Below are 14,162 nucleotides of genomic sequence, written 5' to 3'. Positions count from 1 at the left end.
TGTATTTCACCTTCACTATGGGAGAAAACTTCAAGATCGTCCTAGGTATGGGATATGAATCCATTTTGCAGTGCATCAGATAGTAAGCATCGCTTATACATGTCCTTCTCCCCAAACCTCCACACGGTCTTCTGCATGGAATTGAATAAATACTTTGAGGTTGATGAGAAATTAGAAAACTGAAGTATTTCTAAATTCTTTGAACCTCACTCTATTAGGGTCCAGGGAAGGACTGTGGGTGCAAAGGTCCTTAACTCTTCTCCAGCTGAAGTTGCAGAGGTCTGATTAAAAAAAGATTTTTAAGTATTTTCTAGAGCTTGTAATAAGCCAAATCACACAACAAAGTGAAAACGCAACCTGTGAAATGGGGGCAAATACTTGCTGATCATATTTATGATAAAGAATTAATAGGCAGAATATATAGAGATTCAAACTGATTTTAAAATGGGCAAAGGACTTGAATAACCATTTCTATAAGGAAGATAGACAAGTGACCAATTAGCACTTAAAAAAAAAGTTCAACATCACTAATCAGGCAACTGCAAACCAAAACCACAATGAGATACCACTTTTTAGGATGCTACTATCAGAACAAAATAACATGTGTTGGCAAGTGTGTGGTGACAGTGGAACTCACACACTGATGGTGGCAATGTAAAATGGTGTGGCCATGGTGGCAAACAGTATAGTGGTTCCTCAAAATTTTAAAAATAGAAGTGTTATATGACTCATCAATCCGACTTTTGGGTACATACCCAAAGTAAATGAAAGCAGGGTCTCATATTTGTACACTAATGTTTATTGCATTACTCACAGCCAAAAAGTGGATTCTGCCCAAGAGTCCAGCAAGAGATGAATGGATAAACTTTAGCACATAATACAGTGGACTATTTATTCAGCCTTGAAAAGAAAATCTGACATTACAATATGAAGTTATGTTAAGTGAAATTATCAGAAAAAGACAACCACTGTATGATTCCACTTATGTGAGTTAGGTAGACCAATTCATAGAGAAATTAAGTAGAATAGTGGCTGCCAGGAGCTGGAGACAGGAGGGAACATGAGATAAATCAAATTTCAGTTTTGCTGGATGAACAAAGTCATGGAGATGGACATTGGTGATGACTACGTCCATGTACTTAATGATACAGAACTGCAACTCAAACATGGTTAAAGATGGAAAATTTTATGCAATGTGTATTTTAATTTTTTTAAATTGTAATAACATACACACTCAAGTGTACCATGTCCTAACCAAATTTTAACACACGTTTAAATTTGTTGTCAATAATTTATGGTGTACACATTTCTCACTTCCTCCTAGCGTGTAAAACTCGTCATTTCAATTCTTTGGAGTTCCCTGAGAGTCTGAAGACAAAACAACACTTCATGGTGTTTGAATTCCTCTACCCTCTCCACACCCCATTAGGGCTGTGGGCATTTATCATGCCCCATCTAAAAAAAATCATGCTCAAAGCAGATTTCCAGCTTTGATTACCAATGTTACATGTTCAAATTTATAAAGTCATCAATATTAAGACAAAACGCTTTGTATCCGCTTCATACACCTGACTTACACGCAAGCCTCCCCTGCAGAAGCGCCCTGCGGACAAAGTTAAAAACCCCAAAAGCCCCAACCTGAAACCCGCCCACAGAGTCAGGCTCCGCCCCCTCGGCGGGACCAATCAGCTGCGCGCCTGGGAAGGCCGCCCTGCCGCTGGCCGAGCAAGTCGATAGCCAGAAGCGCGCGTCCCGGCGCCCTCCTCAGCGGGGCCAATCACCTGCGCTCCAGGGAAGGCCGCCCAGCCGCTGGCCGAGCGAGTCGATAGCCTGACGCCCGCATCCCGGCGCCCGCTGCGTCGCCCTGGAAGGACCTCGCCATCTTCCCGCGTCGGCGGTGGCCGGTGAGCGGCTTCCGGGACCCACAGGTGCGCTGCGGGGAAGGTGAGTCCGCGCGTCGGGTGTGTTTGTGAGGCGGCAGGGCTGCGGTTCGGCCCCGCCGGTCTCGCGGGCCCTGCGGGGCCGGGCTTATCCGCGCCCCCGCCGGTAGCCGCGGCCTGCGGGGCACTTGGGGGACTTGGAAACGAGGTGGGCGAGCCGGCTGCCCCCCGCCCCGCGCGCGGCTGCTCCTTGGGGCTACTGGGGCGCCCCGCGGTTCCGAGCGTCCTGGGCGAAGGGACAAGCCGGTGCAGAGCCAGCCCCGAGCGAGCTGGCCCTGCTGACTTCGGTGGCCTCTGGACGCCGTGAGCTTGATTTGAGCAAGTGTCGTCAGCAGAGCAGCTCGTATTGGGTAGCCGGTGTTTTAATACTCCAGATCAGGTTTGAGTGCATGAGAGTTAAGAGATGCCAGAAAAGCCTGTGCATGTACGAGCGGGTGGGGAAAACAATTCCGATGTCTCGCAGGCAGCGGCGGTCAGTGGCTCCCCCAAGTTGGCTTCGTTATCTTCATTGTCGTCGTGGTCTGGGCCCCTGGTGGAAATGCGCCCCGTCAAGTTTGAGAGACGGAGCCTCGGAAAACCGCCCCTGCGCGGGCGACTCGCGGACACACCCCTGGCTTCATTGTCATGCGAAGTTCTAGGTGAATGAGTGTTTGACCTACATCCGACTTAGTCTTTTTTTTTTTTTTTAAAGATTTATTTATGCATACAAGAGCTGCGGTGCAGGCCATAGGTGTGGGGGTGACAGGGTTCACCAGAGACAGAGTGGGGAGCAGAACAGACAGAGTGAAATACACTGCTGAGGGGTGTAGCTGGCAGGACAGGAGAGGTCTGCTGCACCATGTGGGTTACTCCCTGGCCCTCCGGGGATCAAACTCATGCTGCAGTGGCTGCTTCATAGGTTGGTCTTAACCCCTTGCGCCACCAGGGAGGCCCCCGACTTAGTCTTGTCTTTCTCATTACACATGTGAATTCATTGAAACCGGGTAGTTTTCTTTTGTGCCCATTTCCATTCAGTAGCTAGCAATGTCCTTGGACATCCCAATCTTTCCAGGGAGCTCCCCTCTTCTAGTAGCTCCCCCGACACCTGCTCTCCTTGTTTCTCCTGTGTAGAGAGGAGTAGTTTCTCCTGGTCACCCTTTCCTCTGAATAGCCCTGTAGGGACACTAGCACCTGGCCAGGCAGAGGTAGTTAGGAAGAGCCAGCTGGCTTCTCCCTCTTACTAGCCAAGTGCCCTCAGGTAAGTTAATCTGTTTTCCTTGTCTGTAAAAAGGTAACAGTAGTACTATTCCCAGGGATTAACTGAAGGGAAGCCCGGCTATAATCAAATACTAGGTACTATTTTTATATATATATTACTATCTATATAGTAATTTTGATACTAGAGTCAAAGCCTAAAAAAAAGATTTTACAAGTAGAAACTGGGGGAGACTTTTAGACGTAGTAGAATCCAGGTGCCATTTATTAAACTAATCAACTCCTTAACACTTGCTCCTGGAGTGTCCTCTGTGGCTTAACACCTGTATCCTCACAAGGCGCTTGTTAGAAATGCAGAATCTCAAGCCCACCTCAAACTTGACCTGTTTTTCAACAAGATCCCCAACAGGTGTAGGTGTGTAGCTCTCTGAAGTGAGATCAGTGGTGAGGTTTCTAAAGTACCAGTCTTTAATCAGTGACCATGGGGATTTAGAAAGAGGATTTGAATTTGTAGCTGATTCCACTATTCTACCTTGCCTCCTGGTCTTCCATCACTCCTGTGTTGCTAAGCACTAGCCACGAGGAAAGCTCTAGGTCAGTGTTGAAGAAAGTAACTGTTGTCTGTGTGTCTGGTAAGTGAATTGGTGAGGCTTTGTGTGCCACTACCCTCTGTGGCAGTCACCTGAAGTTAATGCAGGGAGCGGCTTGGGAGTGTGGGGGTGGGCAGGCCTGCCTGATTGTGGGCACCTGGTGCATGGGTGCGGGCATGCGGAAGTGCGCACACCTGAGTCTAGAGGTCAGGGCTGTGAGGCAGCATCTCATGGGGGGAGGGGATAATGGAGGGGAGTAGATGTGAACCCAAAGAATGAGTAAAGATTCGTGGGGGGCCGGGAGGCTTGGTTGCCTGCTCCCTCCCAGCTCCTGCCACTGCCCAGCCCCTGCCAACCTCTGCCTACCTCCCAGCCTCCCTGCTTGCTGGCTTGTCACAACACTGTGGCATGACTTTCTGAGCGTCTCAGTCAAAACTCGGTGCAGTATTGTGGTTTATGAAAAATGTGTATGTTTAATATATTGGTCTTCATCCAGTTCCGGCCTCATTTTCCCAAACCTTGGAATTTCTTAACTGTTGAAAGTGATAAAGGTGGCTCTTGTTATGTTACTGGGCTAACTCTGGGGGAGGATCTGTGTCCCTGTGTTACCAGGAGAACCAGCCATGTGGCTGGAGATTGGCACTTCCAGTCCCATCACCTGATTTCCTAGGTAGGGAGTGCAGCCCGAGGTTGAGTTCAGTTGCCGCTGGCCAAGGGATTTACTCAGTCATGCCTGTGTAGTGAAGCCTCTATAAAAACCCAAAAGGAGGGACTTCGGGGAGCTTTTGGGTTGGTGAATGCTGGAGATTTGGGGAGAATGATGTACCAACAGAGGCATGGAAGCTCCATGCCCTTTCTGTATGCCTTGCCCTGCGCATCTCTACCAACTGGCTGTTGCTGAATAACATCCTTTGTAATAAATTGGTGACCTGGCCAGTAAAAGGATTTGGTGGTTCTGTGAGCTGTTTTAGCAAATTAATTGAACCTGAGGAGAGGATGCCGTGGTTTACAGCTGCTGTCTGATGTGAAGGACGGTCTTAGTAGACTGAGCCCTTCCCCTCTGGAATCTGGTGCTCTCTGGGTGGTGTCCCAATTCAGCTGAATCCTGACCCCCTGCTGGTGCTGGCGCGATTGCTCTTGGGAAGTCTACACACGCTTATTCTGGAACTGAGTGCAGGAGCGCTATTCAAGAAATTCCAACTGGAAACAAAGTGAAAAGTTCGGCGCAGTAAAGAAAAGGAGAGCCAGGCTAAATTTCTCAAAGGATGGGAAAATTTATTGCGCCCCGGGTGGACCTCACGGCCCCAAGGTGGGGGTCAGTGAAGCTGCGCCCGTTGTGGGGAGATGTCCCTTTTATAGGGTGAGGAGAGTTTAGGCAGGAAAACTGGGTTGGGGGGGGCGGACAGGATTAGGCGGAAAAAAGTTGTTTTTCATGGAGCCGAGTTGTTTTTCTCCTGTTTATGGCTTCAGTTTCGATGTGATGGTATTGTTAGGGGGAAAGGATGTCCTGAGCTAATCCCACGCAGGCTTTGTGGACTCCACCCCCACTCCAGACTAAAGCCATCAAGACACTGGGAAAGACAAATCCCTTCACCACCAAAGGGAAGGTGGCTGGGACCTGAGGGTGGAGTTAAGCAGCCAGGTTGGGTATAAAAACCAAACATGTGGGCCTTGGGGGGCTCGCTGTCGCTCGCCTCCAGGCTTCACGACTCCTGGCTTGCAGCCAGCTCTCAGAGCGCCATTTGGGACTCCAGATCGGCGGATCAGGTAGGACTCATTTAAAACTTTGTCTCCCACTTTTCTCCCAGAGCTGTACATTTCCTCATTTCCCCTTCCCTTGTAAATAAACCTTTTATGAACCTTTCGCGTGCGCCTGCAGTGGAGCATTGATAAGTCCTTTTAAGCGCGCGGGTGAGGACCCACAGTCAGGCACCCCGTTTTGTATCGGGGCTGCTCTGTAATAGTATCAGTGGTACTGGTGTCAGGGCCATCTTGTCTTTTTCTATGTGGACTTCCTCATTCCTGGCCCCTGCATGGATCTTTCACAAAGACCAGGACCTTACCCTTTATAATGTTGCAGGAACCCTCTACAGATGTCTGGAATTCTGCCCTGTGCATTTTTCTTCTACTTTGGTACTCTGTTCTGTGCAGGCCTTCCCGGCTCTGCCTGGCTTTCCCCTGCTTGTTCCCATGGCTTGGAAGCTGTCTCCAGGAGGTAGGACAGGGCATGGAAGGACTGTCCATGATTGTTTCCATCTTCCTAAGATTTATTTTATTTATATAAGAGCTGGGGAGTGAGAGGAGTCACCAGAGACAGAGTGGGGAACAGAACAGGCAGACTGACTGAAATACACTGCTGAGGGGAGCAGCGGGCAAGACAGGAGAGGTCTGCCGCGCCATGTGGGACCCTCGCTGGCAGGCCGGGATCGAACTGGCACTGCAGAGGCTGCCGACAGCTTCACAGTGCTGCGCTCTGTTGCGCTGGGCAATACCACACTGATAAAGAAACAGGAGTCGTGGAGCAGGCTACATAATGCAGGGTGCTGCTGAAGAGCAAGATCCTGGCTTTTTTATTGATTCACAGCATCGGTTGTAATGGAGAGGAGCAAAAGGAAAGGGGAAGGAGATTAAGGAGAAGGAGATTAAAGAAAGGGGAAGAATGTAGAAGATCAGGGATTGTGAGTCTGCCCTCCAGGCACTTCTCACCTGCTTGATGACTGGTATTGTCATTGTGACCAAGCCCTAATCCCCCCACCCTGGTTTTAATCTTATCTACAAGGCTTTCCACTCCTCAGCTTTCAGTGGTCCCTTGTACATCTCTCCCCAGCTCTCCTCTCGTGCTCCCCCCCCCCCCAATACTTCGTGATGCATAGCCTTCCCAGTGTGATCCAGCTTTGTGCTCTTGTAGGACACCTTGCAGGCTTGGGCTCCTGTGCCTACCTGACCAAGCCATTTTGACCTTGCTTAGGATTTAGAACTATAGGTGACAAAATGGTGGCTGAACAGGCCACTTAGGAGTAGCAGACCTACAGTGTTCAACCACCTGCGCCACCAGGGAGGCCCCTGTTTCCATCTTTCAGACTATTGTTCTTTCTTACCCGGGTAAGAAACAGTTATTCCATGCAGAGGGTGAATCTGGCCCCTGTTACTCCATGTTGGCTGGACTGTTGGAATTACTGTACCATCTACCTGAGTTTTCCTTTATTCCTGTCAGGCTGCTGTCCGCACTACTCCACTCGAGTGCTGTCCTCTTGTTGTAGGAAACCATGTCTTGATGGCTTTAGTCTGGAGTGGGGGTGGGGTCCACAAAGCCTGTATGGGATTAACTCAGGACATCATTTCCCCCTAACACTCTGATCACTTGACCTCTCAGCCGCAGTCATCGAAGTGATCTGCTCCCTCCTTTCCCTCTTGCTTCCGAGTACCTACCTCCTCGGCCTCGCTACCACTCACTGGCAGTATCTCTTGCCAGCTCCCCCTCTGAGTTCCGAATGTTGGCATGGCCCAGGGCTCTTTCGTCCTCAGAATAGGTCGTCTGGTGATCTTCTCCAGCCCGACTTTATGTTACAGGGCAGCCCCGATAGAAAACGGGTTGCCTGGATGTGGGTCCTCACCTGCACACTTAAAAGGGACTTATGAATACTCCACTGCAGGCACACACGAAAGGTTAATAAAAGGTTTATTTACAAGGGAAGGGGAAATGAGGAAATGTACAACTCAGGGAGAAAAGAGGGAGATAAAGTCTTAAATGCGTCCTACCTGTTTTGCAGACCTGCAATCCCAATGGCACTCTGAGAGCTGGCAGCAAGCCAAGAGCCCTGAAACCCAGAGACCTCCCAAGGCCCACATGTCTGGTTTTATACCAAACCTAGCAGCTTAACCCCACCCTCAGGTTCCAGCCACCTTCCCTTTGGTGATGATGGGATTTGTCTTTCCCAGTGTCTTGATGGCTTTGGTCTGGAGTGGGGGTGGGGTCCATAAAGCCTGTATGGGATTAGCTCAGGACATCCTTTCCCCCTGACATTTATACCCCACCTACATCCTGCTGGCTGTCCACATCTTCTGTAGCCCAGCACCACTGCCTTATGCCATTCCATTCTCCACATGGCAGCCCCGGGGATTTATTTCAGAATGCACCCAGGTTCTGTCACCTCCCTGCTTAAAACCTTCTACTGCCTTCCTGTTACCCTTAGAGAGTAAAAACCACAGTAATGTGCTCCCCCAACTCAATCCTAAGATTCAGCCATTCTGCCTTCTTGCTGTTCTCTGCTTCCGACTTTACCCCTTCCTCCCTGCTTCGCTGCCACACTCACGGTGTTTTCTCTCTGGGTGTTCTTTCCTGGCTCTTCCTAAGGTTGGCGTCTTCACATTATTCTGCTTACAGGTTGGGATTATGTACTCTGTGCAACGAAGATTAGTGGCTTTAAAATGTTATCGCTCCTGGCACAAGGGCTTAAGACGCAACCTATGAAGCAATCCGCAGCCACTGCAGCACGAGTTCCATCCCAGGCCAGGGAGCTACCCAGATGGCGCAGCAGACCTCTCCTGACTCGCCGGCTGCTCCCCTCAGCAGTGTATTTCAGTCAATCTGCCTGTTCTGTTCCCCACTCTGTCTCTGGTAAATCCTCTCACCCCCTGCACTTCTGGCCTGTACCCCAGTTCTTGTATGCATAGATAAATAAATCTTTAAAAAAAAAAAAATGTTGCCGAGGGCCTCCCCGGTGGCGCAGCGGTTGAGCCCTGGGTTGCGAAGCTGCCCACAGCCTCCGCAGCGCCGGTTGGATCCCCTGCTGCTGGGTGAGGGTCCCACATGGCGTGCAGACCTCTCCTGCCGCCCGCTGCTCCCCTCAGCAGTGTACTTCGTCGGTCTGTTCTGTTCCCCGCTCTGACTCTGGTGAATTCTCTCACCCTCCTGCGCTTCTGACTGTACCCAGTGCTTGTATAAATAAATAAATAAATAAATAAATCTTAAAAAAAAAAATTTCCCTTTAAAAAAAAAATGTTGCCGCTCCTGACTCTATAGCCTATGGGGCTTGACTGGGCTCAGCTGGGTAGTCTTGTGATCCCTGGCTGTTGGCTGGGCTGCCATGTCAGTTACCAGGGGTTTGCCCTGGAACCAGAAAAAGGCAGCTCTCACATGCTTGACTGCTAAGGTAGCGCAGCATGTCTCTCATGCACAGGGCCTCTCCACATGGCCTGGTGTTCTCACAGCCTGGTGCCTGAGTTCAAAGTGGGTGTGGGTGGGAGGGGCAGAAGTCCCAGAGTGATAAAGTAGAAGCAGTCAGCCCTCCTATGGGACAGGCCCAACTCAGCATTGCCCTGCCACAGTATTTTGGTTAAATTATCACAGGGCCAGCCCAAGTTCAGGAGGAGGTGAAATAAATTTCTTCTTTCAGTGGGGAAATGAAAAAGAATTTGTTGCCACCTTTAATCGGCTTAGAGGCTTTCTCTAAAATACTCAGCATGGGGCGTCCCTGCTGGCAAGGGGTTAAGACTCAGCACTATCAAGCTAGCGTAGCCACTGCAGCACAAGTTCGATCCCCGGCCAGGTATCTCTTCTGTCTCTCGCCCACTACTCTCCTCAGCAGCGTATTTCAGTACATCTGCTTGTTCTCCTCTCCACTCTGTCTCTGGTGAATCCTCTTTCCCCCCCAGCTCTTGTAAGCATAAATAAATCTTTAAAAATAAAAAAAAAAAGTACTCAGCATTGCCTACCTATTGTCCTGCCCCCCCTTTCCAGTTCATGAGACTCACCACTCTGAAATTATATTGTCAAAATATTATCCCCTCCCCCTAAAATGTAAGCTTCTTAAAGAACTGATAAGTCTAGTTTCCTGTTATATCCTTATCAATTCAAACAGTGCCCAGTATTCAGTAGGTATATAGTAAATGTTGAACAAATGAATGTTGAGCTTCCCTCCAAAACCATTTTCTAATTTTGAACTTCTTTATAGTTGATACTGTCACCATTTTTGTTGTTGGTCAACTTTATTTTTTTATTTTTTATTAAAGATTTTTTATTTAGGGCCTCCCCGGTGGCGCAGCGGTTGAGCACTGGGTTGCGAAGCTGCCCGCGGCCTCTGCAGCGCCGGTTCGATCCCCGGCTGCTCCCCGGCCACCGGAGGAGGGTCCCACATGGCGCGCAGACCTCTCCTGCCGCCCGCTGCTCCCCTCAGCAGTGTACTTCGGTCCTTCTGCCTGCTCTGCTCCCCGCTCTGGCTCTGGTGAATTCTCTCACCCTCCCGCGCTTCTGACTGTACCCAGTGCATGTATAAACAAACAAACAAACAAACAAACAAATAAATAAATAAATAACTTTAAAAAAAAAAAAAAGATTTTTTTATTTATTTATACAAGAACCAGGGTATAGGCCAGATGCGTGGGAGGGTGAGAGGATTCACCAGAGCCAGAGCAGGGAACAGAACAGGCAGACTGACGAAATACGCTGCTGAGGGGAGCAGCGGGCGAGACAGGAGAGGTCTGCCGTGCCATGTGGGACCCTCGCTGGCCTGCTGGGATCGAACCAGCGCTGCAGAGGCTGTGGACAGCTTCACAGCACTGCACTCTACCGCCTGCGTCACCAGGGGAGGCCCTGTTGGTCAACTTTAAAACCTTGGGCCTGTGTTTGCCCTCTCTTGCCTACTGTGTGCATCCAGGGCAGTTGCTGAGTCTGAATTCACCTCACATGTGTCCTGTGTGTGCTTTCTGCTCACTTTGCCCCCACGCTGTCAGACCAACCTCTTCAGCCTTTTTCATGGACTCTCAGAATCCAGTTGTTCCTCATTCTGTACACATAGTGCTAGTTTGTTCTTCCCAAAATGTAGCTCCTGTCACCTTTGAAAGCTCTCTTTGGCAGATGGAGTTAGTCGGAAGCCTTTTACTTCACCGGGGCCACCACGGGTCCCACCACGTCCCCCACCATGTCCATCCTTGCTCTGGCGCTTTCTGAAGCTGCGCCGTTTGGTTTTCTGTCTCTGCCGCCCTGATCTCACGCTCTTAGAATGTTACCCGTAGTTCAAAATCCATTTATTTCTCAAAATCCAAATATTTCTCATGAAATAGTTCCTGTTTCTCCCAATCAGCTCTGCTTTCTTTTTCCTTTGAACATCTGCCCTTTAACCCCTGCTGTGGCTGTGATCATTGGCACTTAAAAATAATTAACCAAAGTCTTTACTAGGCCAGGCTCTGGGCTAGGTGTGGGCTGGGAGCTGTGGCGGGGGCCAGCCTGGAGAAGACATTGGGAAGGTGAGTGCAGATTTGAGTAAGCTGTTACACCCTCCCCCAGGGAGGACTGCGTGCAGGGGTTTCTATCTTTGCTGCCTATTGGAACTTCCTGGGATGCTTTAAAAATCCCAGTGCCTGGATGGCATCGCTAGAGATTCTGATTTAATTGGTCCGGTGGCCAGACATCAAGAATTTTAGAAGTTCCTTAGGGGATTCTAATACACTGTCAGTGCTGAGAGCCACCACGCTGACGGAAGAGACAGACCACTAAGTGGCTGGTCTCATATGTGTCACGCTAGGAGAATAAACAGCACGCTGGGGCACAAAGGAGTGTGTGATTTAGCCGGGAGTTACTTTCATGTATAGAACTAGTCTGTAAGTCATTTATGAGCAGGACCCAGGACTTTCTCATTTTGGAATTCCCTTACCTGATCTTCACTTAGTGGGGAAAAGACAGGCCGTCAGTGCAGCTGGCAGAGATGTTTCATGCTCTGTGTCTGCTGGCCAGGATGATGACCTCCAGCCACAGGTGGCTTTGGCGCACCTGGGAAGCAGCTAGTGTGAATGGGGAACTGAATGTTTAATTTAATTTTAAAAAAGCTCAAAGACCACGTGTGGCCAGAGGCTGCTGCACTAGACAGTGCTGAAATGGTTTGACAGTTTATGTGGAGGCTTATGTGGCGAGGAGGCTTCTGTTTTCTTGATGTGATTCACTTCACAGTTCACCCACCGAAGTGTACCGCCGAGTGGTTTTTATGGTATTCACTGTATTGCCATCACCGCAATTTTAGATCATTTTTTATCTGAGAAAGTTACCCTCCACTGTTTAGCTCCCACCGCTCTATCCTTGGCTTTCCAGCCTTAAGCACTTGCTGAACTACTTCCTGTCTCTAGATATGCCTGTTCTGACAGCTCATATAGATGGAACCTGTGCTCTGATCTTTGGTGACTGGCTTTGACATAGCATAATGCCAGGAGGCGGTGCTTCTGTCCTCTCTCCTCTACCATGTTGTGGGGGGAGCATGGAGTATTTTTATCTTGGTTGCTACTCATAGCATTATCTTAGTACTAGAAGGAACTAGATAGTTTTTTTTTTTTAATTTATTTATGCATACAAGAACTGGGGTACAGGCCAGAGTTGGGGGTGAGAGGATTTGCTAGAGACAGAGTGGAGAACAGACAGATCAACTGAAATACACTGCTGAGGGGAGCAGCAGGCGAGACAGGCGAGGTCTGCTGTGCCATGAGAGTAGCTCCCTGCCCGGGGATCGAACTCGTGCTGCAGAGACTGCGGACAGCTTCATGTTGCATCCTAACCCCTTGCACCACTAGGGAGGCCCTACATGGTTTTTATTACAAAACAATTTCTTCTAAAAATCATTTTATTTCATCACATCTAGTAAGATCCATTGAACATGTTTGTGGCCTTCATGCAGGATGCTGCGCGCTCTGCTCCTGTGTGGGTGTCTGTGGCTGGTGGCTGGTGACGAGCACCACGATGACTGGATAGACCCCACGGACATGCTCAACTACGACGCGGCCTCGGGGACCATGAGGAAGTCTCAGGTACTGCCCTGCCCTGGGAAATCGCCTCTTTCAGCACTTGTTTGCATTCAGGGGCTTAGCAGTCCTGCAGGTTATCGCCCTGACTCTGACATTTCAACTACCTGGGAACTTCTGTTTTGATTTTGAATGTAAAGCTCATCAAGCAGCAACTAGATTTTAATTCTTAGGTAGTATGTACATTTGAAGCTTTTTATTTTGGGGGGGGGGGAAGCTGTTCAAACATAGGTGACAAACGCTTCAAACTATAAATATAAAATGTTACGTAACAGACAATACACATATAAATGTAATATTCTAAATAAATATATAAGACAAAACGTTATAGTAAAGAGTCATAATTGTAGTCTTCATTAACTGCAGGCGATTTTCCACAACTGAACTATAAAGAAATAAAATCTTTGTTTCAGGTGAAATATGATACATCAGGGAGGGAAGAGGGCAGCTCTGACGTGCCCTGTGCCAATGAATTGTCAGCGTGTTACAGCAAACTTGAGTCATTAACTCATCAGGTTAGTGTCTTTTCATTCATAAATTTTATACTTCTAATATGATAAATTGCTATTTTCCTGTCTGTGCTAACATTATTGCGTTTATGTACTACAGAATTCATTTGTGTATACATAATTTTTTCTTTACTCTGGCCTTGGTTTTTTAAATAGTACTTTTGTTTTCCTGTAGTAGCATTTCTCTCACTATGTTGTAATTATTTTTTTTACCTCCTGATATACTTTTGGGACGAGGACTGTATTTTGTCCATTCTTGATTCTCATGTCATAAGTAGATGGACATTTGGGGCAGTGTCCGCACGGACAGAGGCAGCAAATGAAATGGGCCTATGAATTGACTCAGAAGAGTTCAGTTCTTACAGGTGTAAGAGGTGATGCTGATTCGTGCTGGCAGCTAGTCCTTCATTTACTCCGTGTGGCTGAAGTAGTTCATGAGAAAGGAGGTGAAGGCAAGATTGCTAAAGGGGTGGATGTGCCATGGGGCCTGCTCTGCTGGCTGCAGGCGGCGTGCGGGTGGTGTGGCTGGGCCTGGGGCAGATTGGAGGGCGACAGACATCCGGGGGGCCAGCGGGGGTAGGAGGCCCAAGGTGAGAGAGTGGCAGGGGCTGAAGAGAGTTTTAGACTTTTCTGAGAGAGAAGAGTAAGTGTCGGTAGCCGAGGGAAAGGGGACGGGAGAGTTGGTGTCAATGAGTGAGATTCCAGCTGAAAAGACTGGCAGAGCTTGTTCATTGCCAAGCAGCTGGATTCAGGCGGAGAGCTCTCTACCTGCTGGGGGCTCCATCAAAGGTGGATGTTGTCTCACCTGAGTGCTCGCAAAGACTGTGCTTGGATACATTTGCCTCGGGTCATCTGCGTGTTTGTGGTGTAGTGAGCAAGTTTGACTGCAAGGTAGGAGAATGCAGAAATGCCTTTTTACAGACATTTTTCATTCCGTTGTTTGTGATTTTGGTTCAGCTATAAATGCATGATTGGTAAAAGGGGATCTGGAGTTTCGTTAAAAAATAGTTAGAGAAATTTGAAAATGTAAACAGGTTGGTAAAGCGTGCCTAAAAGTAGAGGAAGCTGACACAGTTTCTGAGTCTGTGTGGGACGCTCAGTTGCCCCATTTCAGGGCTCCATTCAACTCACGGTCCAAACTCAGT

General features: G+C 48.7%; 1 protein-coding gene across 3 annotated transcripts in view; it reads left to right on the top strand.

The window, feature by feature from the left end:
- The first annotated feature begins 1,844 nt into the window (after positions 1 to 1,844).
- The window catches only part of CLCC1 (chloride channel CLIC like 1), a 38,148-nt gene continuing 25,830 nt past the window's right edge, over positions 1,845 to 14,162 (top strand). For 2 of the 3 annotated variants that reach the window (XR_008550426.1, XM_037498904.2), the window contains exons 1-3: positions 1,845 to 1,944; positions 12,385 to 12,514; positions 12,922 to 13,023. Coding sequence is in view for 2 of the 3 variants with exons in the window: in XM_037498904.2 (XP_037354801.1) it covers positions 12,386 to 12,514; positions 12,922 to 13,023 (231 nt within the window). In the remaining variant the exon portion in view is untranslated. The remainder of the gene's footprint in view (positions 1,945 to 12,384; positions 12,515 to 12,921; positions 13,024 to 14,162) is intronic. The other variant, XM_054691747.1, reaches the window with a different exon arrangement.

Source organism: Talpa occidentalis, unplaced genomic scaffold (assembly GCF_014898055.3).
Source record: "Talpa occidentalis isolate TD23 unplaced genomic scaffold, MPIMG_talOcc4v2.1 talOcc4.9, whole genome shotgun sequence".
NCBI classification, from domain to species: Eukaryota; Metazoa; Chordata; class Mammalia; order Eulipotyphla; family Talpidae; genus Talpa; species Talpa occidentalis.
Note: the sequence above shows the minus strand (reverse complement) of the source record. Positions and strands in the feature narration are given on the sequence as shown.